We start from the raw sequence: 27598 nt of genomic DNA on the forward strand, positions 1-27598 counted from the left end.
TTGCACGTGCAATCTATTTATTTTCAAGTCAACAGTCAGGTTCCTCTATGACCTCCTCACATACATGGAAAATGTACCCCTCTTCTCATCTGCCCTAGAAGAGGATGACCTCAGGTCCTGAGTTTATTAAGGAACCCCGTGGAGGAAGACCCAATCTGGATCAGCCCTTTGCCACATTCTGCACCCAGTGGGGTGATGTGGCTGGCCCTTGGGGAGCTTCCTCCCTTGCCTGGCTGAAGGCTTCAGGCCCCAAGCTGATAAGGGAGAGTTAAAATCTTTGGCTCTTTGCCAAGTGAAAAAAGCACAAGGCAAACTTCCTAAGCAGGAGGAGGCATTTCTGAAGTCAGGGGGACCGTCGGGGCTCAGGTCCCACCAGTTGGCCCTGGGTTGGCACTAGCACCCCTCCCCCTCCAGTCTCCGTACAAAGAAGGCTTCCAAAAAGTACTTATACAGAACAACTGGCATCTGTTACTAGGTTGCCAGAGGATTCTGGTAGCTACCCACCCTGTCCTTTTTAGATTCCTACCCAGCCTCAAGTGGAAGGGAACCGGCCCTGAAGGCACGGGAAGTGATCATGTTTCAGAGGCTGGGGCAGCTACATTGGTGGGGTGCCCCTGGAGAGGTAGCTCTGGTGGGGCCAACCCCCAGCCTCGAGTCTGAAGTGCTGAATAGCAGTGGAGCTCCCAGCAGCCTTGAGATGAGGAGAAAGGGGATGCCGTGATGAAGATGGAGATTCCGGGCTGTAGGGAGCACATGGTCCCAGGAGTGCAGAACCTCCAGGGACAGAGCTGGGGCAGCTGGAGGGGACAAGCCTCAGAGTCCTAAGCAAGTTCAGCTCCGCGTCGCGTGACAGCTCGACGCCATCTGACACCAAGCTGTGCAGACCCGAGGGCTTTTGCACCCTAGGTCAGCAGGGTTGTACTTTCCCTTCTGTTCTTGGCTCACTCGTAGAAGTCAGCAGTCGGGGTGGGGGGGTTCCCCGTCAGTTGCCTTGGGCAGGGCATGGGTGGGTGCGGTAAGGTGAGCAGGAGACTTTCTCCTTCCGGCCAGGGCCCTGAGAGTCAGCAGGAGGGTGAAGAGGTGGCTCTCCTTCCTGTTGAGATTGGCTGACTCCAGAGATGCCAGGAGGGGAGCAGGGGAGGGAGAGAGGAGGAGGAGGGGGAGAGGAGGGAGGAGCTCAGGTCCTGGTGGATGTATTCCCCTCTACCGGTCACTCTTTGTGACCCCAGGCTCTTCCTTCTTGGAGTCCCAGATGCCACACACTCTGGAGGCAGTGTGGGGGCTGGCTGGGTCCTCACAGGGCAGTCAGGGTCTCTGCATGAAACATACTCCCGAACATTTCCTGTGGGACCACGGAAGGACAGGGGAGGGGAAGGGAGAGCATTAGACCTGTTGAGTTCACAATGGCTGCAACCACGAGGTGACCCTGTGAGCCCCTGGCCAGAGAGAGCTTCATGAGTAAGTGTGTGTGAGTGTGAGTGTGTGTGTGAACAGGGGAGGGGCGGGGGAAGCCCAAGAGGTGAACTGGTACAGAGGTGACAAGAGAAGATGCTTGGAATCTACTTTTTTTTTCTTTTTTTTAAGGTTTATTCATTTTTCAGAGACATACAAAGCGTGAATGGGGGAGGGGTAGAGAGAGAAGGAGACACAGAATCGGAAGCAGGCTGCAGGCTCTGAGCCATCAGCACAGAGCCCGATGCGGGGCATGAACTCACGGACCGTGAGATCATGACCTGAGCCGAAGTCGGATGCTTAACCGACTGAGCCGCCCAGGCGCCCCACTTGGAATCTACTTTGAATCACCTCTGGCGTGCTCTGTGACCTCCACGTGTCACAGTCCTTTTTGGCTTCGCTTTCATTGTTAAGTGAAATGATGGTGGAGATGAGACCGTTCTGAAGTCCTTTTTTGCTCTGATAAGCTATTTGGGGGCCTATCCCAGGCTTTTGGAACGTGCTGGAGATTCCACAGGGGGCACAGAGATCAGTCTGTTTCTATTTCCTAATGTCTCCCCCATGCCATCAGTGCTCCCAGAGACATGTCCAGGGGACGTGGAACTCAAGCCCCAAAGGGGTGTGAAGAGGTACAAAGTGAGAGGTGATTTCTAGTAGGCCCAAAGCCAGACTTCTCTCAACTAGACATCTGGGTTTCTTTTAATTCAGGGCGTTGGGCTACTTTGTCAGGATGACAGGGCCCTGGGGCGGCAGTAACAGTTCACATTTGCACAGCCCTCAGTGCTTAAGGGCAGTAATACTTGTACTCCTCGAATTCATCTGGCTCCACCCCAGTCTACGTTTCCTAAGGTTTCCTAAGGTCTTTGTTTGGTTCACTGCTCTCTGCCCACCCTGGAACTGTGTCAGGCCCGCGGTCATTACATATCTGCTGATTAATGAAGGACACACGAATCCCCCGCCAATCCTGTGAGGTCGAGGGGGCGGGTACCACCTATATTTCCCCTACTTTGCAATGATAGAAAACCGGGACCCCGTGTGTTATGTGCCTGTCCAAGATCGTGTGTGTTATGGATGTTCGTTCTCGAGATTTTCCTCCAGTGCCTCTCCCTCCCCCAGTGATGCCTTTCAGGGAGTGGGAAGCATTAGGATCTGCTGTGATAAGAGAGGTGAGAGAAATGTTGCCTTCAAGGGGGCTGCTCTGGCTTGGAGATGAGAGAGCCCAGTGAACGCCTTGGGTTCGTGAGGGTCTCCTTCCCAGTCCCGGCCTCCCGGTTGCCTCTGCCCCTCAGCTCACCTGCTCTAAGTCCCAGTAGCTGGGGCTGTCCTCTTCTGAATCATATAAGGACAGCTCAGGGTCCACGGAAGCCTGGAAGGGGGGGAAACGAGAGGAGAATGAGCCCCATGACCGAGTGACACAGCGGGGTGCAAATGGCAGCCTCCGGGTAGGCGCCGAGTTTTCTGCCACATGAGTCACCCTGTTGCTTCTTCCCTCCCCTCCCCCATCTGCCTCACAAAATGTAGCACGGGGTGGCCTTCCCCCTTTCAGCAGAGGCATGTGTCAGGGTCTGCCCTCCCTGTGGGCATCTTAGAGGCAGGGGAGGTTGGCCTAGCTTACGAGGAAGATTGGCTAGCCGCCTGACATTGGGGAATCCGTTTCCCTTCTCTGGAAATGTTTCCTCATCTGTAAAAGTAGGATAATTAAACTCACTTTGTGGGCTTTCTACATCACCTTGCTGTTGAAAAGGGGTGTGTGTGTGTGTGTGTGTGTGTAATTTATATATATGAATACATTTTGTAATATGCAAATATAAATATTTTCTGTATCTAAAAGTTGTTTTAAATGTATAACCGTAATAACTGGACGTTATTTGTGCAATAACAAATGGCGAGGATTCTTCCAGAATCTCTCTCTTTTTGCTCTGTGGACAAGGCTTGTGAAACCAGAAAGTCTGTTCCCACACAGTTGTTCTCCCTAAGCATGGAGGGCGGACACCAGGGCCCTTGTGTTTTCCTGGGCGGGCAGTCTTACAGCACTTAGAACAGATGGCTTCACCTTCATCGGTCTCTTAGAGCAGAGGGCAAATGGTCGCTCGAGGACCAGTAAAACCTTTCTTATGACCCCCTGAGGGTGGGAGGAGGTTTCATATATAAAGAAGGCTGGGGCTCAGAGTCTTGGGAGGCCAAGGGCAGGGGCTGAACCGAAAGAGGCTCTGGGAGCGGGGGTGGGGGCGGCTGGAGACGCCAAGGCAGGGCCCCCCCCAACCCCCCCAACCCCCCCCAACCCCCCCCCCCCCGCCATGGGGTGGAGCTTTTCTGCTTCCACAGCTTTCAGGAGTCCTAAACGGTGTTATTTGTGGCTCATTTGCATACCACTTAGTGAGCTAGTAAATTAAATGTCAAGAAACTGAGACAAAACTTGGATCCAGTCTCTTTATCCATCACCAGTCTGAAATCTCTAAGCTCTGCTAAATTAAAACGGGCAGGCTTACTCCCTTCCCTTGCCCAAAGCCTCTTCTAGAAAGACCGAAGGAGGAGGGCAGGTGAACAGTGCCAGCAGACTGGGCATAACCTAATATGCCTAGAGTGTTTGGAAATTAATATTAATAAAAGGGTTTACAGTATATAAAGTGCTTTCAAGTGACAGAAAAGGCCTAATTATCAGTTAATGCTAAAACAGAAGCAAAAGAAAAGCCCTGTGAGGTAGCTAATGTTAATTTAGGGTGCTCGTTCTACAGAAAAGGAACTCTGAAATGGCAGTTTCAGAAAAGTTAGATGACAGACTCGGTGTTGGAACTCAAACCTTCTCCTGTGTTCTTTCTAACGCCCCTAGTCCTGCCATTTCAGTGCCCTGGGGCCTAGGATTCCCAAGGGACCTTACCCCTTGGAAGTCACGTCCTGGGGCCACTTCTCTGGCATTTGCCTGGGCGAAGAGGACAGCATCATGTATACTGGGAAAGACATGGTTGCGCTCTAGACACCCATCTTCAAAGACACCTCCATGGCTGATATCGTTGTACACCTGGGCTGGAAGGAGGAAAAGGCCTTCAGAAAGATAACAGCCTTGTGGTTTGGAGCTGGCGATGAAGGAAGGATGGTGAGGCGCAGGGGGAGGGAAGGAGAGAGAGGACTGTGGGTTGTGTTCTTTGCGTCATCCAAAGGCCAGGCCAAGGCATGGGTCTTGCAATATCAGTGCTGGACAGCAGAGGGCAACATGAGCTTGAGGATGCTGAACCTTCAACCCAGGGCAGGCAGAAGGAAGCAGTTTGATTCAGGGAGTCGGTACTTTGTGGCAATTGAGAGGGAGAGGCTAAAGTGTCGTGGAGGAGGCTGCTGCCACTTCTCTGCCTGGTTCATTCTTCCTCTTGTTTCTCCGGACCTATCCTGGAACCTCCAGTGTGTGGCAGAGCCCTCACTTTTGCCAAATCCTAGAGATGACTTCCTGAGGAGTGTCCAGTGAGGGTGGTGGGGATTGCCCACTGACACTAACTGCCATTGCAGATTCTCTTTCTGAGCAGGTTCAACAGGGCTCGGGACCTGCTCAGGCCAATTCTGAAGTTGGGGAGGCCTCCAGAAGGGTTCTGACTTTCTGCAGGAGGAAAGGTGCACGGATCCCTTCACCCTGTGCTGTGTGTCTGTGTGTGCTCGCCGTGTGTCCACATCCCTGCACTCTGCCAATGCGCTTATGATGTGAAAACCCACTGCCCTGTGGACATGTTGTCGGGGCCGTGTATATGCACCTTTTGGAGATGGTGTGTATGTAAAACTGTGTGTGTCTGTGCGTTCCCCAGATAGCTACGGCACGTGCATGCTTTATGCTTTGGGAGAATGTTTGGGCACTCTCATTTTCAGTCCCCCATTCAGCATTCCACCGACCTGTTCCCCCCCTCCCCACCCACCCCCCTCCTTTTGGTCCCCCAAATGTCCTCCTCCTCTTACCGTGGATGTTCACCAAGAAGACCTTCACACCGATCTTCCCGTAGGTGGAGCTCAGCTAGAGGTGGCGGGGGAAGGGTATCGGGACCGGGAGATAAAAGGAAAGGAATGTTCTGAGTGGGTCTCAAAAGTGATTCACAAAACGCACTTCAGAGGGGAAGCCAAACAAATAAGCAACCCCCAGAGCCCTGGCAGCCAAAGATAAAAATAGCAGCAAGGCACGCCGCTTCTCCCTGGAGTGTTGGCTGTCGGCTTTTCTGGAAAGCAGGACAGAAATGGGGCTTTGCCAACGAGGCGGGCACTTAAAGCCACCGCGGCCTCTTCTTATGGGGTCAGGTCTTCTCTCTCAGCAGCTTAGATGCCCAGATTCTGCCTCTTTCCCGATTTTGTGGCTTCAGGCAGAATCTGCAGGGGAGGGCGGAGGCCCGCCGGGCTCCAGGCCCAGGCTAGGGAAGCAGGCTGAGCCCACGGCTGGGGGGTGCGGCCTTCTGGGCACCTGGCCGATGCTCTCTGGATGGTACTCAGCCTCTGAACTCTCTGGACCCCTCGGTTTCCCAGGACTGCCTCTGTCTGAGCCAACTCTGAGGTTTGCTGACTCCCTGCCATCGGAGGTGCTGCTGAAAGGTTATCAGATGGATGGATATCTTTATTCAGGGTGGCCCATGAACTGCCAATTTGGCATGAGAATGTGGGGCACTGATACTATTTCTCCTTCTCTTCTCAGTGGACTGGAATTGGCTGATGCTGGAGCGTCTGGGTGAGCGTGGGAAGGAGCAGCAGACCACGAACTGGGGCCAATCTGGACTCTACTCAAAAGACCTAGGGGTGGGTTCCTGGTGGCCTGAGAGGGAACCTGAGATGACCTCTGCTAGAGACGGGTGCCTAGGCAGGGTGGGACAGCAGATATCCCTCTAGTATCCCTTTCCAGCCACTTGTCGTCTTGGGCTATCTGGGCCTGCTTTGCGGAGAACAGCCTGTCCTGGTCGTGTCTGGGGGAAAAGCGGTCCTCACGAGCCATTTGCCTCCTTGGTGAACTTCGTCTTTCAGCTGTCCAAATGAGGGCCCCGAGGAAAGGGAGTGTGGGAGAGCAGGGGTGAGGGTGTTGGGGTGGAGGGCGGGCCGGCACTCCCTCTGCCTGGGCCCTCACCTTGCCCAGGGCTTTGATGCCCATCAAGTCCACAAAGCTGACCCCACTCATGTCAAGGATGATGGTGTGGAAGGTGACAAAGGGTGGGACGCTGGCCAGCATGTCACTGGGCTCACTGGGGGTCTCGGCGGAGGCCGATGGCTCACAAGGGGCAGCTGGGGAGCTGTCGGGGCTGAAGGTGATGTAAGACACGCTGGCACCATTAGCAGAAGTCTGGTTGTTGTTGGGGTCAGTTGGGGTGGTGTTCTCAAAGTCCTGCTGGAGCTCCTGTAGGGAGACAGTCTGGGGGGCGGGGATGGGGGTGGGGGTGGGGCAGGGATCAGCAAACTGAATCAGACTTGGCTGTAGTTGAGGCAGGGGCAAGGAGCGTGCGTGTGGAGGTGAATGACTGAATTAGGTGGTGGTGAGTATAAGCCCCCCGGAACCCCACAGGGGAGGCATCTCCCAGTGCCCTGTCCTTAGGCAGGGCCTGCACGCTTAGACTCCCACGGACCAGACGAAACTGGAGAACCCATCCAAGAGAGGCACTGAAGCCTCGGCCCACTCTGCTCTGGGAGAAAGTGCTTCTGGAAACGATTGTGCTCCTTTTTATATTCGTCTGTGCCTGCCTGCTTCTCCCCACAACTTCCATACCCACGTCAAAACGTCTGGACACCCCATGAAATTCACTGCTGCCCCCCATTTGGGGTTGTTCAGAAGTCTATGGGCCATATCATATCTTAGCCAGAAAATGGGGAGGGGCCGTGGGAGTTCAGTAGTTACCCCCAGGAGCTGGCATCCCCCCACCCAAGGAGAAGAAGATTCTGTGGCCACCAGGCAATGGCTACAGAGACATTATGTCTTTGCCTCAAAGGGTGCTGGGAGGTGGGGCACCAAGGGGCAAGATCAGAGTGGGCAGGCTGTTCCTAGCTTCAGTTCACCTTGGTTTTCATAAACAGAGACTTCCTCTGCTGGGTGGGCATCGTTCTCCCCTTCTCCTGCTTCCGGAGGTATTTTTGCTTGGCCAGCAGTACTTTCTGGGGGTCCACACCTGTCTGTAGGGAGAGAGCCAACAGCAGTTTGGACGTCCACCCTCTTTGGAGTGGCCTGCCCCCCAGTCCCCTTTCTCCCATCTTCTGGTTACTCACTGTTCAACCCTTCTGGTCGCCAGAGTTCTGAACCCTACCTTGGCAATGACCTTTTGCCTGAAGATCTCTGAATTGGCAAAGTAGAGAGGGGAGCAGTAAGTGACAATCTTAACCCCCTCAATTTCCTGGACCTGTAAACAGGGAGACTGAGCTCAGGTGGCAGAAATGCTGTTATTGGCTTTTTTTTTTTTACTTTTTTTTAAAAAAACGTTTATTTATTTTGAGAGAGAGAGAGAGCATGTGCATATGCATGAGCAGGGGAGGGGGAGAGAGAGAGAGAGAGAGAGAGAGAATCCTAAGCAGGCTCTATGCTCAGGACAGAGCCCAACGTGGAACTTGATCTCATGAGTGGGAGATCATGACCTGAGCCAAAATTGACAGTCAGATGCTTAACTGATTGAGCCACCCAGGCACCCCTTAACCTTCTTTTATTTGGGGTGGGGGGTACGGCAAAAGAGGGAGGTCATAAGTTTGGATTACTCACCCTATTGTAGGTTTTGGGATTCACATAAATGTCAGTGTCCATGACCTGGGCCAAAGCATAGCCATTTCGACTAGATGAGAAAGGAGAAGAAAAACTTAAGAACATGCAAAAAACAAAAAACACATAAGAGCGTGCTAATAGCAAATCGGCCTGGAAGGACGCTGGGGTGGGAGCTGGAGCAAAAGCAGGGTGGGGTGGGGGCCCTTCCTCATCCCTAGTGTCTGTTGTGTTGGTCTTCCCGCACCAGAGACACATGCCTGTTGGCCTATGGCTGGGCTGTAACTAGAGGGATGACAGGCCAGCCCTTGACATAGCTCCCAGCATGGGGCTCAGCACGGAGAAAAGGTGTGGTACACAAGGGACAAGCTTAGGTGGCCCTGAAGTCCCTGCTTCCTGGTTCTGAGTTCTCAAGAAGAGAAGACAGGGCTTCTCTAACATAGAGCATCTTCTTCCTGCCCTGGCCTCTTCCTCTGGTGCCCCTGGCCTGTACTCCCTTACCTTTCTATGGGAAGGACACGGCATCTGTCCTCTGGCCTGGTGTTCCCCTGGGGAAGGTCCCATCTGGTCTGGGGACCGGCATTGCCTTTGGACGGGCTCGGGGTCTTACCTTCCTGTTCTTCTCCTACTTCGTATGGCCCCCAGCCCTCCAAGCCCATGAGGGCTTCCTTCTGGGGCTTTCAGGATATGGCAGTCAGACAGCCCAGCCCGGGCCTGGGGCCCCACTGCTGTGTCGTGTGGGGGCTGTTACTTACAACTGAGTCTGGAAGACCACAACCAGGGCGGAGAAGGCGACACCCACAGCCACACCGTAGGGAAGACTCAGAAAGAACGAGGAGAGGAAGCTCACCATCCAGACACACTGTGAGGAGAGAGATGTCAGAGCAGGCCTGGGGAGAAGGCTGCCTCTTTGGGGAGTCTTCCTGGAACAGCCAAGGCCGTTCCCTGTTTCCACAACCTCAGACTGGCCCTCCCCTTGTCATGGCACCTTTGCGCCGTCTTATGTCTTGGTGCTCTGGTTACACCTGCACGTTTTGCCTGGATTGAGTGTGCCTAGTGATCGTGCTTGGTTTTTAATAGACAACCCCAGCCCACACAGGGAGGCAGCATGGCGCACGCTGAGAGCATGAGGGGAACACACGCCTGGTTTCAAAGTTTCATTCTCTCGCTTCCCAGTTATGTGAGCCAAGTTGCCTGATCCACAAGAGGGCAATAATATTACCTGTTTCGTGAAGGGATTGAAAAGCTAAGGCAGCTAAAGGTCCCAGCCCAGCGATGGGCACCTAGTGGTCACTCAACAAACATGAGCTCCCTCTCTCCACCCAACGGGAGGCTGTGTGTTTCCAACACACGCTCAGTGATCTTCCTGGCCTGACGGTCTGGGGTCTGGCTGCGTGGGTGGGGGTCAGGATTGAATGCAGTTTTGATAGTTGACCCCTTGATGGTCCTTTACAGTCCTCCCAATTCCTCTAAAGAAAACCAATCTGCCCACACTCCCCCAGAGAACTGTGAAGATAAGGTGTGAGCCCAAGGCACAATGTAAATACCAGAGCCTATATTTGGTGGGGGGGGATTGCTGGGATGTGGTAAGAGCAGATCCTTGGGGTGGGAACTGGAACATCGTATACTCCCCTATCCTCGTCACTCACTCGGGGACTCAGATGGGCCACTCATTTCTCTGGCTTTAAGGATTTTCTTTGTGTCCCGTGTGGGTAAGCCTCCTTCCCCAGGAGACAGAGCCACCCAGAGATTTGCAGTCTAAGATTTGGGTTCCAATCCTGACTCTACCCCTTACTACCTCTGTGGCCTTTGGCAAGTTACTTAACCTCTCTGAGCCTTGGTTTCATCATCTTTTTAGAAAAGTTTTATTTATTTAAGTAATATCGACACCCAGCACGGGGCTTGAACCCATGACCCCGAGATTCAGAGTCGGCACGCTCTTCTGACTGAGCCAGCCAGACACCCCTTTGTTTCATCATCTTGCAAGGAGGTCAGTAAATCCTCTTATGGTGGAGCTTAAATGGGGTTTTTGTCAGTGTCGTCAATATATGGTAACCTTATTACTATTGTCTGATGCTAGGTGCACGGGGCCGGTGACTAATCATAACAACAGGTCACGTTTGCTGAGTGTTTTACAGTTACATGGTACTTACCCATGTGATCTCATGTAATCCTGAGAACCAGTGTATGATGAAGTCATGACTGTCACCCCCATTAGAGATGAGGAAATAGAACTCCAGAGAGGTCTGGTAACTTGCTCAAGATCCTGGTCTGCTGGCTTTCTGTTCTAGTTTTTTGTTGTTGGTGGTGGTTTTTAAAGCTACTTCTTTTTGCTTTTTTTGGAACTACGAGTTGTAAAAATAATCATAGCTAATTTTTTTTTTTTTTTAGTGAACCCAGAATACGATTTAGATAACATGCTCCTTACTTGTATTATCTCCTTTCTTTCTCATGAACAACCCTGGGCGGGGGGTGGGGTAGAGTATAAGACACCCATTTCCCAGATGAGAAAATCAAGACTCAGAGAAGTTAAGGGACTTCTAGGGACTTGCTAGTCTAGGGCCCACCCAGAGGCAGTGAACAGGTGCGTTAGGATGTGAACATAGGATGTGTCACTCCAACATTTGGGCTCTTAACAGCTGGCTAGGCTAATTAGGGAGCAGAACGGAGGGGTCACCGACAGAAGAGCTGACGCGGCTGTGGGGCTGGAGGAAGGGGCAGGGCACGAAGGGGTACCCAGCGCCCACCCAATACCTACACAGTCCAGCTTGTTCTTCTTCCACAGGTAATAGGGGTCAGCGAGTTGCTTGAGGGAGTTCTTGAGGTTGACAGCTATCAGTGCTCCTAGCACAGACTGGGGAAACAGAACATTGTTCTTTCTTACCTGTGGTGGCCTCTCCTTCCTGCCCTGACTACAGACACCTGACCCTGGAGCCTGGCAGGACAGAGCTGCAGTTCCAGAACATCTCTGCCTGCAGAGCCCCCCGGATCTCTGCACTCAGTCTCGGGGCTGGAGAGTGGAGTGTAGGTGCTAGGCCATGGGGCCCCTCCCTTCCTCCCTCATCTCCAAACCATCCATGCCCAGGGCCTTCCTAGTCAGGCACTCATAAGCACTTGTGAACACTAACTGGGGAATCGATCCTGAGGTCAGAAGGCTGGAGATTACCACCAGCCCTGCGCTCGTGAGCTGCGTCACCACAGATCACTGAGACTTTCTCAGCCTCAGTTTCCCTCACTTGTAAAACGAAGATAGTAAAACCACGGTGTCTACAGGTTGTGACGAGGACAAAGTGCGACAGTGTCGGCACTTTATAGACTGTAAAGGGTTATGCAGCTCTTAGGGATTGTTCTTACTGGAGTCTCCGGCTGACCTCTGCTCTCCTGCTGCGCTCTTACCTTGGGGAGAGGGTATAGATAGGACCCCAGGACCAGCATGGTGATCATCACTACCAGGGACACACACAGGCTTGCCACCTATTCGGAGAAAGAGTTGGGAACAGGGTGTAAGTGTGGAATTCTCGCTCTTGATTGATTTCCAACAGCTCTCTTTGGTGGAGTGGAGACCGGTGAGGGGAGAGGAAGGTTGGGGAAGCAGCGGACTGGCTTTGCATGTGCTTTGGCTTCTCTGGGGCAACTGTTTTGCTACCCTCTCCCCTCTTTCCCCACTCCCCTGGTACAGTGCTCACCTGGGATTTTCCTCCAGCTCCATCCACCGCCAGAGTGACAGAGAGGGCACAGCAAATGACATGGATTTTAAAGAAGGAGCCAAAGAAGTTGCTGCAGCCTAAGGCGATCATCTCCTGTGGGGGACAGGGGGAGGATTGGAAACACGGGCAGCGGGGGGTGAGCAGCAGGTGTTGTCCAAACCTAGTCGTCCGTACAAGCTGGATCCTGGGCCTAGGACTTGAGAATGATCCTGCTTCTAGAAAGCCCTACACTCCTAGCCCAGCGGAAGCTGGCCTCCTGCGGTCAGAGCCCCTCCTCCTCACTGGTCGGCACCTCGCTCCCATCAGGTCGAGGAGCCCCACCGTATCTCTGGCCAGGCCTCTGTGGGACCCAGCGCCTCCTGCTTGGCCCTGCCCGCATGGACCTACCTGGTTAGAATCCACATCATAGCCGTGCTTGCTGGCCAGGGTCCGGCCCACGGCCAGGTTGATGACGTAGCCCACGATGGCCAGTGAGAAGGCCGTGCCCATCATGTCCTTCCACTGTGAAACCACAGGTGACACGGGAGTGGGGAACCTGCCGAGGAGCCAGAAAGGAAGCAGGGCCCAAGGGTGTGAGGGGAGGCATGGTGAGTCCTTCCTCAACCCACGGGGACCAGCAGGGCCCCAGTGTGTGCCAAGGTCTACATGACCTTGTCGTCTGAGCCCTCAGTACAACACTGTGATGGCGGCAGCCATAACTCCCATTGACAAAGCAGCAACTTGGCTTGTCCAAGGTCACAGAGCCAGTAAGTGGTGGGGCCTCGTTTGCTCACGCCCAGTTTCTGGGCTCTATGCTCACTAGTCCACAGACCCACAGCCGGCGCCCTCCCCTGCCCTCTTCCCACCCTCCTCCTCCAACCCTACAGCACAAGCCCCACCCTTTCCCACCACCGGGCCCAGCGTGGTGCCAGGCACGGAGTGGACGCTCACTGTTGATCCTAATAGCTTCTCTTCCCCATGAAAAGAACCAACACGGCAGAGCGAGGCAAGGAGCCGGAAAAGGGCTGATCAGAGAGTCTTTGTTCTGGCAGTGTCCACTGAGTGAGACTTTTGGGGGTGTGTGTGGCAGCTAAGACTCACTGTTTGTAACACGGCTGGCATTGGCTGGCTATACGGCTGTCTTCCGTAATAAGTAATAGAAATAATTCACATTTGGTGGGTGTCACAGAGTTGACAAGGCTCCTTCATGAGAGATTGTCTCATCCTGGCCTCAGAGCCCAGGCCTCCACAGGCAGGTGCTGGTAGTGGGGGGCAGGCTTCCTGGCCACCCGGACTCACCCTTGTTGGATCTGTCCCACGATCTGCATGTGATACTTTTTGGGCATCTTACAGCCCCCGGAGATAGCTGTTGCCACCACCACCTGCAAAGCCCAAAATGGAGAATGGGGACTGGCAGAACAGGGGTCTCTCTCAAGCCTCCCTTTTCTCTGGGGACTCCAACTCCCACTCCCCTGCCTCCTCAAAGGGGAGCAACCCAAGGAGCAGGAAAAGCGGGAGCCATAGATGGGGGGATGGAATGGATTCACCCAACTTCCTGTTCTGCTGGCCGCCGGCGGAGGAGGCGGGGAGGGTGGGGAAGGGTTCCTGTGGCTTTGGCTGGGGCTGGATTCCTTTTCTCATGGCCTCTCTAGCCTGGCCCCCCGCCCCCCCAGCCCTGTGCAGGGTCCTTACCACAATCATCTCTGTAGGGATGGGGAAGCGGATCTTGTGCATGTAGCGAGCATTGAGCTCCTTCACCAGCACCAGGAAGACGCCACTGATGAGGGCGAAGATGAGCGAGGCGATGTTGGTGTGGGGGAGGTTTTTGCAAATGTCAATGAAGGTCTGGGGGAGAGAGCATCATGCTCATGGGCTCCCACTTCCTCTTCCCCTACTGTCCCCACCCTTGGAGGTCTAACCCGGCAGAAGGATGTCATCAATGTGAATGGGGGCACACCAAAGCAGAATCCAGACCTCGGTCATGAATAGCATCCCCTCTTCCACCTCCCTCTCCCAAAAGGCATGCTGGGATCTCATGCCAGGAGGGGAATGGTGATTCTCTTTCTCTAGAAAGAATTCAAGCTCAAGGAGGAAGGATGGAGCTTAGACACAAGGACGGACCTCCCAGGCAGGGAGGGGTTGAGGCACTGTGTCAGGGAACTGATGGAGAGTAAACATCTCCTTTTCCGCAGGAATTCACCATAGAGAACCTCAGTGAGCCCGCAGGGTCATGTGTTTGACCCTCCCTCCCAAAGTGGGAACCCCCTGGGAATCCTCTCTGAACAGTGGGCTAGCCAGACCCTTGCTTGAGGACGTCTTGTAAGGAGGAGCTCACGACCTCTTAAAACAGTAAACCCTGCTTCTGGGTCTGCCTGAGCCCCTCCCCATTTGCAGGGATGTGTGCCTAGACTCACAAAGACAATGGCCCCCGGGCCCGTGTAGGACGGGATGGTCAGTCCAAAGATGTACTTGAGCACCGAGATCAGGATCTGCAGGCCGGCTGCCGTCATGAAGCCCCGGACGAAGGACTCGGAGAGGTAGATGGCCACAAAGCCGAACTGCACGAAGCCCAGGCCCATCTGCGGGGAGAGAGGTGGGGGTGGGGGTGGGGAAGACCAAGAACGGTCCGCAGCTCCCCCGCGTGCCTGACCCAAACCCAGGCTGCAGTTCCGTGCAGCCTCCCTGGGCAAGTGAGCCCTTTGTGACCTTGTCTGGCCCTTTACGGTGCCAGCAGACCTCTAGTCTGGTTTGGGGCACAGGCCTCTTTGTCACATCATCTCTCTGGCTTTAGTTTTCTCATCTGAAAAATAACCCTGGTCCTCCCCCCCTGCTTCGTCTCCACCCGGTTGCCTAACCCAGATCTTAGGAGTCATCCTCCCTCACCCCCATGTCAGGGCTCTCACCAAGCCTTTTAATGCTCCCAGCAAAACGTTCCTTAAGTCCACCCCATCTCGGTGGCCCTCCCCATGGCCGCTTCCCTGGCCTAGGCATTCGGCGGCCTTGCCCGGGCTTCTGCATAGTCTCCTAACTTTGACTGTAATCCACCTCCCCACCTCTCTTTTCCGTGGCCTGAATGATCTTTATAAACTGCCAGTCAGACCCAAAGCCAGTGCAGGGGGGACAGACTTCAGACTTCATTGTCTAGCCTCCGCCTACCTTTCTGGCCCCTTCTCGGGCCCATCCCCCAAAGGCCTCCTGCTGTCCAGCCACACCAAAACGTCTTGCCTTGTCATTCCCTGGTCAGTTCACACTCAAGCCTCAATGCTCTGGGGTGCATCCTTCTGCCCAGACTGTCCTCCCACGCCTCATTCATTTGGTTACTGGCCAAGCTCTATTCATCCTTTAATATTCAGGTCAAATGTCATCTCCTCTCTGAGGCGAGACCTTCCCTGACTCTCTCTTTGGTGCTCCCACCGCAATGGGAACATAGCTCTATTATGCTGCTTATCTCCCTGCCTACAAGTTTATCTGTTGACGTGGTTACTTCCTCTGCTGGGCTGTGCGCTCCTGGAGAACTGGGCCTCTTCTTTACTTAGCTTCCCCCCCAAGGCCTAGGCCAGTTTCTGGCACAGTGACACAACTAAAAATGTTAACAGAAAGAATGAATGGATGGATGAATGAAAGGTGTCTTCGGAGGTTGCTTCCTGCTTTTGTGTTCCATCACGCAGGGTTTCCCCTCATAAAACCTAGCAGATTCCTTTGCAATTTGTGCAATTTATGTTGTGCGAGTGATGCTGTGGCTTGGGGCAGAAGAGGCTGGAGGAGGGATAAGGGATGTTAGAGAAACAGGAGGGCTGTGCTGGAGAGGAGAGAGAGCCCGTGAGCCTTCCAGACAGTCTAACCCGGGACAGTTTTACTGGGAGCAGAGACTGGTCTCATAGACCTGCTGGAGGCAGGTGAGGAGATACACCGATTCCTCAAGGTCTTTTGTGGCCCTAGGGATGGGGGAGAGGGAGGAGGAAGGGCCCTGAGTCAGCTTTAATGTCAAACTGGGGCTTTGAGGCAGGGGCAGGACGGAAAGATGCCCCCCTGAGGCCGAGCCCTTGACAAGGCCACGGCCGTCCCCTCACCTGGATGATGGCAGTCAGGCAGGCCAGGGTTGCTGACACGTGCAGCCTCTCAGCCTCCATGGCTGCCGTGTCCACGTAGCTCTTGTTGGTGGCGTTGTTGAAGACCCAGAATTTCGACTCTGGGGCCAGCTGCAGACAGATGTTACCCACCAGGATGCTGATAACTGCAAAGGTACCTGTGGTGCCCACCCAGCCGGCAGGAGTCAGAGGTTTGCACCACACCCGGGGACAACAGAAAGGGGCCCAGGAGGGAGTGCTTCCCGACCCCCGAGGAGATGGACCCCCACATCTCCAAGGCTCCTCTCCAGCAAGAAAACCAACACTCACATGTCACCACGATCTACGCTTTTCAAGATGCTTTCACCTCAACTGTTAAAATTGTTTCATTGGACACGTGCGGAAATGAGCTTGGAAATACAAGCGGTACCTGACCCAGAAACAGACCTTGTGACCAGGTCCTTTTTCTCGATGTCACTTAGCACCAGAGAGCTCCAAATATCCCTGCAGGGACCAGCCTGAGAGTAATCCCTCCCATCTCCTTGGCACTTTATGCACATGGTATACCTTGTTCCACCAAGTCTTCCCCACGTGCCAGGGAGGAGACAGAACAGGTAGTGCTAACCAAGCTCACGGAAGCTAAGTGGTTTCTTCAAGGTCACAGCGGACCTGGGACTGACGCTCACAGTGACGGTCCCTTCAGGACCGCCCAGCACCAGCTCTAGGAGAATGCAGATGGAAAACACCCAAAGCCCCTTCGCCACATCCCCTGTCCTTGTGGTCCAGGTCACCTGGCCTGCTGAGAGGGGAGAGGTCTTACCTGGCACCATCTGGTGTATACCCCCCAGGAAGAAGTAGGTGAGGAGGGGGAAGAAGGAGGAGTAGAGGCCGTTGACTGCAGGAAGGTTGGCCAGCAGGGCAAATGCCATGCCTGCAGAGAACAGGAGATTGAAGGCTCGGGGGCACAGTTGGGGTATGGGGGTCACAGGGGACGGGGAGAGGAAGGGGGAGAGTAGCAGGCCAAGCCAACCTGGGGGACAGACCCCCTCACCTTGCGGGACCTGGATGGATCCACCGCTGAGTCCGCCCAGCAGGTCGGGGACGATGTAGTCTTTGATCTTGTACTTGGGGAGCCAGGAGAGCACGGGGAGCAGCCCAAACACTGCGGCTTTGATCTTGGCCGTGGAACATCTGGAGGGGAACAGGGCAGGCTTCCAGTCGGCACTGCATGGTTTGGATACTCTTGAGTTGGGGAGGGATATTATATATTCTGTTCCTGGTCATCCGTCATTTATTCATTCATTCACTCGTTCAGAATTCATTCACTCATTCAGCCCCCACACCATGCAGTAGGCCGGGGACACTGAGAAAAAAAAAAGGCAGGGGCTTTCTTTGGAGAGCCATTCACACATTCTTGGCTTTAGCTGGGTGTCTGGAAACAGCTGCTCATTTGGGACATCCAGAAGACTCGGCGTAAAGGCATGGATTTTGCGGTCACTTAGCCTTCCGAGCTGCCGAGTCCAGCCCCCCATCTCAGATGACCTTTCTCCAGTCCGACCAAACACAGGCCCGGCACCCTTGTGCGGGCTCCTACAGCTTCGTGCGCACACTGGGTTATAACTGCTTGCTTTTCATCTGTCGTTCTCACTGGAGAATAAACCCCACCATGACCAAAAGTCTATCTCTCTGGTTCATCTTTTGTACCTTGCACATTGCATTGGGCTGCTTAGTAGATATTTGCTGAATGAATGAATGAGTGAATTAGTGAAAGGACTGGCTGGTGTTGAAACTCGGCCTGAGTGGGGGCTGTTGCCATCTTTCTTAACGCTTCCCCCAAAGAAGGCTCCATTGTCCCTGCAGGGTGTGCCTCTGCTGACCGATCGTCCTTCATGTGTCATGACTCCAGTGCTGGAGTTCCTCCCACTGTTAATTCTCTGGGGGCGGAAGGAATGGGGGAGCTGTTTGTTGGCCAACGCAGGGTGGGGAAAGTTGATTCCTTCCCTGTTTGTTGAACACCTTGAGGTCTTTTCATAGAAACTCAGGAGCGGTAGGAACAAGGGCCTAAAAAACTCAAGGGTGACAGCTCATGGATTGATGACTGGAAGGGAGTGGGAGGCATTTGCTTTTCTTCTCCCAGTCGAGGGAACTCAAATACTCAAGGCACATTTGGTGACTCACTAGCCTGCTCTGATTAGGCCTCCTTTCCTGCCCGGCACCAATCCCTGCTCTTTGCTATTATTCAACAATAATTTCCCCAACACTTGGTTCCCTGGATGTCACCCAAGACTAAAAGCAATGCAGAAATGCTTTGTACCCTGTGGAGTCTGGACAGATTTTCTGTCCCAACCAATACTCTGTGGAAGGGCATCACCCTCGACATCTGAGTCCCCGGCCTCCTCTGGGGCGGGTGGGTGTGCCTCTTCCATCCTTGGTCAATAGCTCCAAGCATCTCTACAGCTTTGTCATAAGGGAGCACCAGCGCTGCAGGAACTCTCTCAGGCTTGTTTGTGGCAAGGAAAACTGGACTCACATATAGAGAGCTGAGTAGGGGAAGACAAACAACCCCCTTGAGGGCGGTATCCGTCCAGCCTTATTTGCAGGCCTGTCGTACGCTGGGCAAGGCAATCTGAGGCCTGATAGCATAGCTGGAAACAGATGCCTATACAGAGGCTTCAGAGGCCAAGAGGGAAGTGGACAGAGGGATTAGCTTTCTAGCCATTCATTCATTCATTCATTCATTAAACAAATATTTATTGGAGCACCTTCTGTGTCAGGCACTGCTTAAGGCTCAATGCCAGCCTCGTGGAAATTGTTGGTTCCCTACATCACTTTGTAGTTTTAATCTATAGTCTTTTAGGACAACAGCAGATACCCTCGTCCCTCCAGCACAGCAACAAACCAGACTGAAACTGTCTGGCAACTAAGGTCGACAGAGCCCAGCTGTCCCGGGAGCCCAGCTGTCGGTAGGGTGTCTGGACACTGAACACCCAAGGCTTTGGCTGTGACCCAGCGGGAACGGAGCCTCCCGGGAGAAGTAGGGTTGGACCAGGGCTTTTGGTGAAGACTCAAGTGGGTGATTCCCCTGGTCCGAACCTGTTCCACCTGCACCTCCACTTCAGCATTGCCAGTGACCTCAATCCAGGTACCTGAATCAGCTGTTTCCCCCAGGGGAGTGAGGAAGAGCAAGTTAGCCCACAGCCAGGACTGAGCAAGGTCTGCCAGAAGTGTAGGGAGGGGGAAGGTGAAGCTCATAGCCGCAGGTTCCTGGAGTATGGGCATAGATCACCTCCTGAAGCCCCCTCCTCGGAGGTGAGGTTTTACTCCCCACTAGCGCAGTCTCACAGATCTGAGAGTGAAGAGAGCCCGGGGGTCTGGCAGGACCACATCCTGGTAGGTATCCTTTAGGAGGGCCCGGGAATTTAGGGGCTGCCTTTGGGCATTTTCTGGATCAGGAAAAGGGAGGAACATCTAGGAGGGAAAGAGGACAAAGGGCATGGAGTGGTGGTGGCTTCAGATTTTTCGTGATCAGGAGGGAAGAGGACTTTCAGCAAGGCTCTGATGCTCCCTCTGCCCCATGTGGTAGCAGGCCCATCTAGAGCTCCCTTAAGAAACGAAGAGAGACTTGAGTGGACTGAGAAGATGTCAAGACTTCATGCACGGGTTGGAGATGCCCTACAACTCTTCTGAGACTGTGGATGGTCCTTGCGGCGACTCCCCATCCTCCACAGGGTGGGTGTCAGTACAGGAGGGGTTGTAGGATCTTAAAGTCAGGGTTCTGAACCTCCCCTCCCCGAGACCTCCCCAAGCCCTGTCTTAGGGATGCTGGTACAGGAGCCATGCTCTGGTGCAGAAAGGATTTTGGTGGGGAGCAGAAGAAAGAGGTGTCTGGGCTCTGGGCCACGTTACCTGAAGGCATTGCGAAGTTTCTCTCCCAGTGGGTATGTCCGGTCCTTCTTCTCAAACTCATCATCAAAGAGGGTGAGAGAGTACGCGGCTCTGTCTACCACGTAGCGGGGCCTGGGCTGGCTCATGTCTGGGGCATTTACAAGCTTTGGGAGAGGCAGAGGAGGGGAAGATGAGGGGGCATCTCTCTCCAGTGCCAGCTCTGGCTTTCTCTCTCTAGTTCTGGCCACAGCAGGGTTTTATTCTGGTCTCTTCCCCGCCCCCATCCAGCAAGGTGCCTCCCTTCCCTCTTTCAGGTCTTTCCACCAGACTCACTTCTTCTGGTGGCCTTCCTTCCCAGGTACTGATGATGCACACACTTGCCCTGGCTGTTTTGCTTGGCGCCCAGCACGTGGCTGGCACGCCACACCTGTGACATCACCGTCACCCCCGCCGAGCACCGGGCAAAAAGGAGGCGGGAGTGCAAGGGCAGGAGTCGCAACTGGATGTCAGCACATTGGTCCCATCCCCCGCCCCAACCCCCGCTGCTGGTGCCCCCACAAGCCCCTCTCCCTCCCCGGACCTCAGTTTTCCTGGCAGAAAGGCTCATGCTGTTCAGCCAGTCAGCTTGGAAGAAAGAGAGAAAACAGCCTGCCCGGAGGCAGGGGGATGACTGAGGTGACCCCAGGAGGGCCCTTCTGGAAAGAGACAACTAGGACTTTACCAACAGGTTTTCCCAGGGGGATAATGGTGTGTCTGGGGAAATCAGGATGGTCTGTACCGGCTGGCTCTCCCACGGCTTCCTGTGCCTGACCTTTCCCCCACCCTGTGTACTGGTGTTTCTCTCCTCCTTGCTTTTTGCGCAACCTGGCTGATGTTCCAGGAGCTGCGCAGGGCAGAGCTGAGTGCCAGGGCCCCTGAGGCCCAGAGGAGCTCCCCGTGGGAGCCGTTCCCCCTCCCTCCTACAAGTACCGGTCCCTCTTCCTGTACCCTGCCCTTGGGAGCTGGGAGAACTCCCTAGGAGAACCTCTGAGGAAGAAGAAAGAAGAAAGAGGTGGGGCACGTTTGGAGGAAGGAGGTGGGCAGTGTGGGGTGGCTGTGGCCAGTTTGGCAAAAGATCTGAGCTGGAGTTGAAAGTGAGAAACCACACAGGGGGCTAGGGATGTCCTTCGGCTTCCCGTGGGAGAGCCTGGCTGCCTAGGGGTTATCGGAGGCGAGCGGGTTGCTTGATGCCTTTTGCGGAAGAGAACGTGGCAGAAAGATGGAAAGTACATTCACGAAGGGTCCAGAAACCTGGGTTTTAGTCCAGGCTTCAATGGTGGGGTGGAGCAGACCTCACCTCTCTGAGCCTCAGATTCCTGGCCAGTAAAATGGGAGAAACACATCCATCTCACAGGGTGGGTATGACCATGAGGTGAGATATGGGCAAGAAAGGGGTATGTGAAATGTACCCGAAATGAGGCAAATGGAAGTCGTTACTATCAATGAGATGGTACCCAAGGTGATGCAGGTTGGGCTGGGGAATTCAATTCATTTGGTCGCAGGACCCCATGGTCCATCAGAACCTACGAGCGAGGGCTGGACGCCCCGCCAAATCACTGGGGTGATATCGGGCTGGGAGGGAGTTGGGGAAGGAATCCCCTCACGGTGCCTGTGCCCAGTACACACTCAACAAATGCTTGTGGAATGAATCACTACGCGGTGTTTTGGAGGAGACATGGGCAGAAATGAGTAAAAGCGATGGCATGTGAGACATCTCAGTGAGAGAAGTGAGAGGCCGAGTGGCATAAGGAAAACAGCACATGCTTTAGAGCCAGAATGGCCTGGGTTCAAAGACTCAGTTTCTTCATCGGTAAATGGGGAAAGTAACAGTTCTGGGTGGTTGCCATGAGGATGTGGAATGAGACTGTGTGCATGAAGGGGCGGCCTTCCCAGGCACCTGGTAAGCGGTAATGGTGATGATTATTAAGGGAGGAGGTTGCTGCCTTCCTCTTAGGAGAGACTATTCAGAGGCCTTCAGTCCTTCACCCTCCAGTGAGGCAGGTGCCCCTGCTTCTCCTTCTCCTCCCTGCCCCCTCCCCCCTTCCCCCCTCCCCCCCCCCCCCCCCCCCCCCGTTTCCGAGGGTTGCAAGGATCTGGCTTTCGAGGTGGCTTCCTTGGTAGGCCCTTTGGGAGCAATGAGTAGGGAGCATGATTGTCTAGAGGAACCCAGAGGTCCAACTTGGCTTTAGAGAAAGACTTGCGGTTCAGAGGAAGGAGTCTGTGCCTGGCCACCGAACAGACTGTCCACGAAGGAATAGCCGAGATGTTCAAGGGGAACCGAACCCAGAAGAGGGAGCCCCTGGGAAGAGAGGGTGATGGGAGATCTCGCTTCGTGCCCCTGGCAGGTGGCGGGTGGCCCTCGAAGCCCTTTCCCAGGCTGCTTTTTCAAAGGCTCTCAGTTCTAGTAGTGTGTCTGTGGGGCCGAGGTCAACGTCTGATCCCACAGAACCCTGCTAACCCAGCACCCCCTCACTTCCTCATTTTCCCAGTGGGGATCTTCCTCCCTGTCACCCCGGCCACCCCCACATATGCCCTTTCTTTACCCCCTGCCAGTCTCCACATTCAGCTGTTCATCAAGCCCCATTGCTCTTTTCTTCCAGTGTCCCTCCTGTCCCCCACCCCCTTAGTTCTTATCTCACACCTGGACTATTACATTAGCCTTCTGACTGATTTTTCCCATCTCCAGCCTATACCCGCTAATCAGAAACCCTCAGCCTCCTCATTTCCAGGAGGATCAAGCCCAAACTCCTTATTTGGGTGTGTTTGTTCTTCTGCCATCTGGCCCTGTTTTGGGGGACTCGGTAGAGCTGTTGGCTGGGTCTCCTGGCACCATCCGGCATGCCAGACAGGCTGGGCTCAGGTTTACCCCTGGGCTCTGTCCACACCATCCTCCTTACCTGTGATGCCCTGACTCATTCTGCCTCCCTAGACCTGCCCATCCTTAAGACCTGCTTAGGGCCCTCCTCCTCCCCTCCCCTCCCTCTCCTCTTTGCCTTGCCCTCGCCTACCTCCTTCTCCTCTTCTATGAAGCCTTTCCTGACCACCCTGGCCTGGGATCTCTTTTTCTCCTCAGACCTCCTTTATTTGGGCCTCTCCAGCCCGCACACCAATGTTGGCTTTGGCCACTCCTGGCTGTCGTTTCCAGGGAAGGGAGGGAGGCAAGGGGGCGACACTGGTGGAAATCCTTCTGGGAGGGGGTGACTCAGGATTGTTTCTGCCCCAGTGTCAGGCCTCCTACGGACGGGGACCAGATGCTGGGGGAATTCCCACCTATCCAGGCTAACCAAGGGAAAAAAGCTCCCTTGCTTTACTGGAATGCCAAATCTGTCCTTTCCCATATGCTCTGCCCATTTCATTCTAGAAATAGGGTGTTGAAGAGGAGAAGGCTCTGGGAGCTTTCCCAATCTTGAGTTTGTGCCACACAAAAGAAGGTGAACCCAGCAGCCGGCTCGACTCAGGAAGTTTTGTCTAGAAGGGAACTTGAGCGCCAGGCTGGTCTAATCCTCTCGTCTTGTGGATATGGAAGCTGAGTCTTAGAGAGAGGTGGTATGGGGATTTGAACGGGGCCTTAAGTGCTCCTCTTGGGCCCCAGTCCTCCTGCTCCTCTCTCTGGGGGCTGTGCCCTGAGTGGCATCCAGAGTGCCCCTTTCGCACCACCCTGGCGACCTTCTACCCCAGCCGATGAGCGAGACGAGACTTCTGAGTGCTGCTTCTCCCCTTGAGGTCTCTGCAGTGGTTCTGACCTCTCTTCTGGCCTTGGCTGCCTCAGGACAATGACAGACAGAGTGGCAAATCTGTAGCCACAGGAGCTGCCCCAGCGGCTGGTGAGGAGGTGCCCTGGGCACACTTCCTAGTTCCAAGAATAGGGTTGAGGTGGGGTGGGGCTTAGGAGGGGGGTTACTTCATCCCTGGCCAGTGCTGTAGGCTGAGGAGGAAAGGGGGATGGGAGAGGCCAGGTGGCGGGAGGCCCCGCCTCTTTTAGACAGCTCTGGGGTTCTCAGAGAGTTAAGGGGCTCTTGGGGACCCTCAGACAGGGCTCCTGCAGTGCCCGGTCAGGGGTGGGAAGATGAAAGAGGGAGCAAGAAAGGGAGAGAGGTGTAGAGGACGTGAAGACTTGATCCCTAGTTAAACAAACACAGCCCTACCGAGTGATGTCAGCATCGCTGAAAAAAGTCGAGTGCCCCATTGCCATAGGTGTGTGTCAACCAGCCCTGCCTCTCATCAAACAGTGTCAGCCCCTCTCCGCCTCCCATCCCCCACGGGAGCAGGGATAAACAGCAGGTGCCATGTGACAATATTGAGGAACAAAAGGGTGCCCCTGTCGCCTCCCGCTTTGTGGAGGGAAGGAGGGGCAGGTCCTGATTTACTGGAGAGACCTGGTTGCGGGGGGGGGGGGGGGGGGGGGGTTGGGGAGGGCAGGAGTGGGGCTTGAGGGAAGTAGAGGGCCAGAAGGGAAGAGCATGCCCAGCGTAGGAGACGTGGGTGTGTGGACAGTTTCCAAGGCTTGGCAGGGAAATGGGGTCACATTTGGGGCAAGGGGGATCCAGGGTTCTTGCAGAGCTAAGGAGCCGGGAAGGGGGCAGGACAAAGGGGAGCTAGACTCTGTGTGTGTGGGGGGAGGGGTTATGGGCTGAGCAGACTTCCTCCCAGGCTCCTTCAGGGCCCCTCATAGAACCCTAATGCCCCCCTCCTGCCCCAGTGAGTTTGTACAACAGAAAGCCCACAGGTATCTCTTCCCAGGCGTATCTCTGCATAGGTCTGTCTCCATCAGCAGAATACTTTGGACAGAGATGGGCTCCAGCGTGGCACCCAAGTTAATGCATAGAGAGGCTCGGAGTGGTGCCTGGCCACGGTGAGCGTGCCACGGATTCTGACCGTGTTATTATTACCATTACTTTGGTTACTCCGGAGGATTCTCTTCCTTGCTCTGCAACCGCAGTCAGGTCACTCTGCCTTTCTTGGCCTTTCTTTTCCTATCCGCCTGCATACGTTCATCCAGTCCGCCCTCCCTCTTCATGCCCTTGTCCCTCCGAAATTTCCCAGGACTGGTTAGAAGAGAAGCAGAGAATCTTTTTAGACGAGGGCGGACGCTCTCGGGAGCAGGTAAGAGCCATCTGTGGGGTTTTGGTTAGGTCTGGAGGTGATCCTGTCATTGTGGCCCAGGCTGACTTCCTCCTCAGCCCTGCTGTGTGTGTGTGTGTGTGTGTGTGTGTGTGTGTGTGTTTGTGTGTAAGGTGTGTGTGGGGGTTCTTTGATGGGCACATGTGCCAGGCACGGGAGCAGCCCCAGCACGGTCGACTCGCCCTGGCATTCTTATCACTTGTCCCTACCGGGGCGGTGGCTGTGTTCTGGGGAAAGGAAAGGTCACTTTGAGGTTTTCTCTTTGCTCTAGCTGCTGGTTCCTTCCCGCCTCATCCAAAGTGGGAGCCACAGGGCAAGAGCCATCTCTGAGCGGCTGGTGGCTGTGGCTGGGGATGGGAGGTGGGGACGGGAGAGGAGGGCTGCCCTCTCAGCTGGGAACTGCATCCCTGGCAGGTGGAGGGAGGGTAGAGGTTGTAGGTCTCCCTGGCGTTTTATCAATATTCCTTTTATTCCTACTGCCCGCGTGTTTCTTAGGCAAATTTCTCACCCCGTTTTCCCCCTGGTCTGGTTTCCTCATCAGTCACATGGAGAGAAGGATGCGATATCCCTGAGTTGTGTTCCCGCTCTCTGGCAGTTCTAGGGACTGGTACCTTTGCAGGGGAGAGATTCATGGCCATCACCCCCCAAATCCCCTCAGTACACCCACTCTCTCCTCCTTCTCTGCTTTCCCTACTGGGGACAGCAGTTGGGCTGAGGGAATAGGCTCCAGCAAAGGGGATTGAGGTCAGACTTTGCAAAGCACTTTCCCGCAGTGAGCCCAGACCAAGGTCACGGGATCCCTGAAACAGACACTTAAAATAGGCTTAGTCTTACTTGGAAGCGGGCGAGTGGACAAGGAGACCAGTGAAGGGCCCTTCGGTTTGGTTCAAGGACTCCAGAGCTTGGTCAGCACCGAACTGGTATCTCCTTCCTTCAGGGAGCCGGCTGTGGTTATTCAGTTCAGATCAACACACACTCACTCAACACCCACTACTTGTCAATCTCTAGGAAGACTCTGGACATTAAAAGGCAAAAGAAGAGACCATCTCCGCCCCCAGGGTTTTTTACAAATGGGTATTTAGAACAGTCCCTGGAGTGTGGGAAGTGTTGGGAAGGCCAAGATGGTGGAGAGGACATGTGTGTTAGTCTCCATGCTGCCCAAGGTGGGGGGGGGGGGGGTTGCCAGGTTCTGAACACTAGGACCGTGGGGCTCTGGGCGTGGGGAGGGTGTGGGGGGACATGGGGCTCTGGGTGTGAAAAGGAAGTGGGGGGGCTGTGAATCTCTGGGTGTGGGGAGGGAGTGGGGAGGACTGTGGGGCTCTGGGCTTGAAGAGGGAGTTGGAAGGACCGTGGGGGCTCTGGGAGAGGGTTGTCTCTGTGAGTGAAGCCATCCAGGGGCATGGCCCTCTCTTCATCTGCCCTACTTGGGGCACCATGCCACTCCTAGGGGCACACTCTTAACTCGGGTCTTCCTTCTGGTGGCTCAGATTCAACAGGGCCAAGTATAAGTGGGGGGGTTCATGCTAGAAAGAGAAAAGATTGGCTGGAGACCTCACGGTCTGATTTTGAGGAATGGGGGCATTTTCTGAGGGTGACTTGGGACCCCTCAGAGCTTCAGGATGGGGGGTTAGGAAGCTGGGAGCTGGGGGAGCTGGCCCAAACCACCATCCTGACCAAAACCCTTTTGTGTGGAAGCTTTCACCTGGGAGCCACGTCCCCTGGGTCCTGTTCCCCGGTCTGATGGACTGCTCCCTCGCTCGGTCTCTCCTAACCCTCAGTCTCCCTTCCTTCCGCCTCTTCCAACCCCTCAGGATTAATGGGGATAAATGGGACTCCATGCAGCCCATGTGGGAGCCCCGAGCTGGTGGAGAGATACAGGAGTGCAAGAGAGCATCTAAGGGGCAGAAGGAGAAGGAGACAGCCACACAGCAGGCTGGGAAGCCCAGCATTATGTGCTTTTTGCTTGCAAGACTTGAAAAGAGGGGAGATGTGCAGCCAGCAGCTTCAAAGGCTGGTCCCCCAAGGAAGACCCAAGATGTTTGTTCTTTCCTTTGCAGAGGAAAGCAGCCCTTGCAAAACAGCCAGCCCTTTCTTTCACCTCACTCTGTTTTGGGGTCTGGCAGGCCTCCTCCACTAGATTCCATCCTGCAAGCTCCCCGCAGCCTCCTGCCCTGCAGCCGAGGTCCTTACACGGGAGTGAGGACCCCGCGGGCTCCTCAGATGTGAAGGGCTGGGGGCGGCTCTCAGACTCAGGGGCCGCAGCGTCTTTCCCACTCGTGCTCAGGTTGGCAGACAGCCCACCCCCGTGGCCGGCTGTCTCCTGTCGCTCTTCCTCTGGGTGCCCCCCGGTGCCCACCCTCTTCAAGGGATGACCCCCAGCCCCGTGGGGTGGGCTGGGTGGGGCTTACCGGTGAGTGAGCAGGGCCGGCTGGGCAGGGCTGCAGGTGTGTCTGGGGAGCAGGGAGCCGAAAGGTGTTCCGAGGTGTGCGAAAGGGCTCTGCTCAAATAATCCAGGGAGGCGTTTATAAATAACTTTACCTCAGGGCCACGGGGTGAGCCCCGGCTTCTGATTGGCTCCGAGGGGAAGTGGTTTTGAACACTACACCATAGCTAAGCCTGAGGAGATAGGAAAAGGAGATAAGGGGAAAAAGTTCCCAAAT

At 54.8% G+C, this 27598-nt stretch overlaps 1 protein-coding gene across 2 annotated transcripts; it reads right to left on the minus strand.

Moving 5' to 3' along the window:
- Nucleotides 1–27598, minus strand: SLC26A9 (solute carrier family 26 member 9). Of its 2 annotated transcripts, XM_058700060.1 has the most exons (21): nt 27347–27598; nt 19800–19942; nt 16945–17084; nt 16714–16824; nt 15897–16072; nt 14241–14405; nt 13519–13671; nt 13126–13208; nt 12235–12382; nt 11827–11940; nt 11537–11614; nt 10899–10994; nt 8896–9002; nt 8144–8213; nt 7698–7790; nt 7453–7566; nt 6533–6814; nt 5389–5443; nt 4331–4476; nt 2747–2818; nt 1–1342 (listed from the first exon to the last, which is right to left on the minus strand). In XM_058700060.1, the coding sequence occupies exons 2-21, from the start codon at nt 19922–19924 to the stop codon at nt 1295–1297; spliced, it is 2376 nt and encodes a 791-aa protein (XP_058556043.1). In that variant the 5' UTR covers nt 19925–19942; nt 27347–27598; the 3' UTR covers nt 1–1294. The 2 variants fall into 2 exon arrangements, with proteins under 2 accessions (XP_058556043.1, XP_058556044.1); XM_058700061.1 differs by lacking the exon at nt 27347–27598 and having other exon boundaries at nt 19800–20288.

The sequence above is a fragment of the Neofelis nebulosa genome, chromosome 15 (assembly GCF_028018385.1).
Source record: "Neofelis nebulosa isolate mNeoNeb1 chromosome 15, mNeoNeb1.pri, whole genome shotgun sequence".
NCBI lineage: Eukaryota > Metazoa > Chordata > Mammalia > Carnivora > Felidae > Neofelis > Neofelis nebulosa.